The following is a 3,014-nucleotide window of genomic DNA, read 5'->3' on the forward strand; positions in this document are numbered from 1 at the left end:
TTTTGAAAAGAATAATGAGCAAATGTTGCACAATCCAGGTGTGGAAAGCACTTAGACTGACAAAAGGTATTTCTACAAAGTATTGATTCTGTATTTTATTTTCAATACATTTGCAAAAATGTTCTTAACATGTTTTCACTTTGTCATAATGGCTTATTGTGTGTAGATGGGTAATATATATATATATATATTTTTAATACATTTTGAATTCAGGCTGTAAAACAACAAAATATGGAATAAGTCAAGGGGTATGAACACTTTCTTAAGGCATTGTAGGTAAACATTTACTCTTTATTTTTACATTTTTACATCATTATTTATTTTCTGAAAGAAATAAGGAGTGTGGCTACAAATTACATTTATTTATTTTATATGAAAATAAGCAGAATATTTCAAAACTGCACCATCCAGATGAAGAGTAATCTTGGAAATATTTATATTGTGCGCAATAAACAATTTAACCCTTCATCTCACAATCCATAGTGTTCTTATGTTGGATTATCCATGAAGTTTCTTCCACAACCGCATATCCGACAACTGCTGATCTTATTACAACAACAACAACTGCAGCTCCTACGGCAACAACTGTAGCTCCAACGACAACTGCAGCTCCAACGACAACTGCAGCTCCAACGACAACTACAACTGCAGTACCTAATACTATGACTACAACTACAGACCCTACTACAACTGTAGCTCCTACGGACACTACAAAGGTAACACCTACAATGACCACTGTAGCTCCCACGCCACCTGCAACTCCTACGACAACTGAAGCTCTGATAACAACTGCTGTTCCCACGACCACTACAACTCCAAAACCTACTACGACAGAACCTACTCCCACGACTGCTACGACTGCAGAACCTACCACGACAACCAGTGCAGCTCCTACAACAACAACTGTTGTTCTTACGACAGCAACGACTGCAGCACCTTCTACAACAACTACAACTTCAGCTCCTACGACAACCACAACAGCAGCAACTACAACAACTGTAGCTCCCACGACAACTGTAGCTCCTACAACAACAACTGCTGTTCTTACGACAGCAACGACTGCAGCACCTTCTACAACAACTACAACTTGTGCTCATACGACAACCACAACAGCAACACCTACTACAACACCTGCAGTTCCAACAACTGTAGCTCCCATGACCACTACACTTGCTGTACTGACTACAACAACCACAACTGCAGCTCCTGCTACAACAATTGTAGCTTCTACGTCAACCACAGCAGCTGCCTCTACGACAACTGCTGCTCCAACGACCACTACAATTCCAGAACCTATTACGACAACCACTGCAGTTCCTGCAACAACAACTGCTATTCTTACAACCACAGCGACTGCAGCACCTTCTACAACAACTACAACTTCAGCGCCTACGACAACCACAACAGCAACACCTACAACAACTGTAGCTCCCACGCCAACTGCAGCTCCTACAACACCTTTATCATCTACTTCAACCACAGCAGCTGCCTCTACGACAACCACTGCAGCTCTAACTACAACAACTGCTGCTCAAACGACCACTACAACTCCAGAACCTATTACGACAACCACTGCAGCTCCTGCTACAACAACTCCTTCAACAACTGTAGCTCCCATTACAACTGCAGCTCCTACAACAACTTTAGCATCTACTTCAACCACAGCTGCTGCCCCTACGACAGCCACTGCAGCCCTAACTACAACAACTTCTGTTCCTACGACCACTACAATTCCAGAACCTACTACGACAACCAGTGCAGCTTCTACTACAACAACTGCTGTTCTTACGACAACAACGACTGCAGCACCATCTACAACAACTACAACTTCAGCTCCTATGACAACCACAACAACAGCACCCACAACAACTGTAGCTCCCACGACAACTGCAGCTCCTTCAACAGCTTTAGCATCTACGACAACCACTGCAGCCCTAACTACAACAACTGCTGCTCCTACGACCACTGCAACTCCACAACCTACTACGACAACCAGTGCAACTCCTACTACAACAACTGCTGTTCTTACGACCACAGTGACTGCAGCACCTTCTACAACAACTACAACTTTATCTCCTACGACAACCACAACAACAGCACCTACTACAACACCTGAAGTTCCTACAACTGTAGCTCCGACGACCACTCCACCTGCTGTACTTACTACAACAATCACAACTACAGGTCCTGATACAACAACTGTAGCTTCTACGTCAACCACAGCAGCTGCCTCTACGACAACCACAGCTGCTCTAACTACAACAACTGCTGCTCCAACGACCACTACAATTCCAGAACCTATTACGACAACCACTGCAGTTCCTGCAACAACAACTGCTATTCTTACAACCACAGCGACTGCAGCACCTTCTACAACAACTACAACTTCAGCGCCTACGACAACCACAACAGCAACACCTACAACAACTGTAGCTCCCACGCCAACTGCAGCTCCTACAACACCTTTATCATCTACTTCAACCACAGCAGCTGCCTCTACGACAACCACTGCAGCTCTAACTACAACAACTGCTGCTCAAACGACCACTACAACTCCAGAACCTATTACGACAACCACTGCAGCTCCTGCTACAACAACTCCTTCAACAACTGTAGCTCCCATTACAACTGCAGCTCCTACAACAACTTTAGCATCTACTTCAACCACAGCTGCTGCCCCTACGACAGCCACTGCAGCCCTAACTACAACAACTGCTGTTCCTACGACCACTACAATTCCAGAACCTACTACGACAACCAGTGCAGCTTCTACTACAACAACTGCTGTTCTTACGACAACAACGACTGCAGCACCATCTACAACAACTACAACTTCAGCTCCTATGACAACCACAACAACAGCACCCACAACAACTGTAGCTCCCACGACAACTGCAGCTCCTTCAACAGCTTTAGCATCTACGACAACCACTGCAGCCCTAACTACAACAACTGCTGCTCCTACGACCACTGCAACTCCACAACCTACTACGACAACCAGTGCAACTCCTACT

At 44.8% G+C, this 3,014-nt stretch overlaps 1 protein-coding gene across 1 annotated transcript; it reads left to right on the forward strand.

The window, feature by feature from the left end:
• Positions 1–510: 510 nt before the first annotated feature.
• LOC110488250 (mucin-5AC-like) lies at positions 511–1,403 on the forward strand (the record flags this gene model as incomplete). Its single annotated transcript, XM_036971688.1, has 1 exon — positions 511–1,403. A coding segment is annotated over exon 1 (741 nt), but the record flags the coding sequence as incomplete, so codon positions are not given.
• Between the last annotated feature and the right edge of the window lie 1,611 nt (positions 1,404–3,014).

Source organism: Oncorhynchus mykiss, chromosome 32 (genome assembly GCF_013265735.2).
Source record: "Oncorhynchus mykiss isolate Arlee chromosome 32, USDA_OmykA_1.1, whole genome shotgun sequence".
In the NCBI taxonomy this organism is placed as follows: Eukaryota; Metazoa; Chordata; class Actinopteri; order Salmoniformes; family Salmonidae; genus Oncorhynchus; species Oncorhynchus mykiss.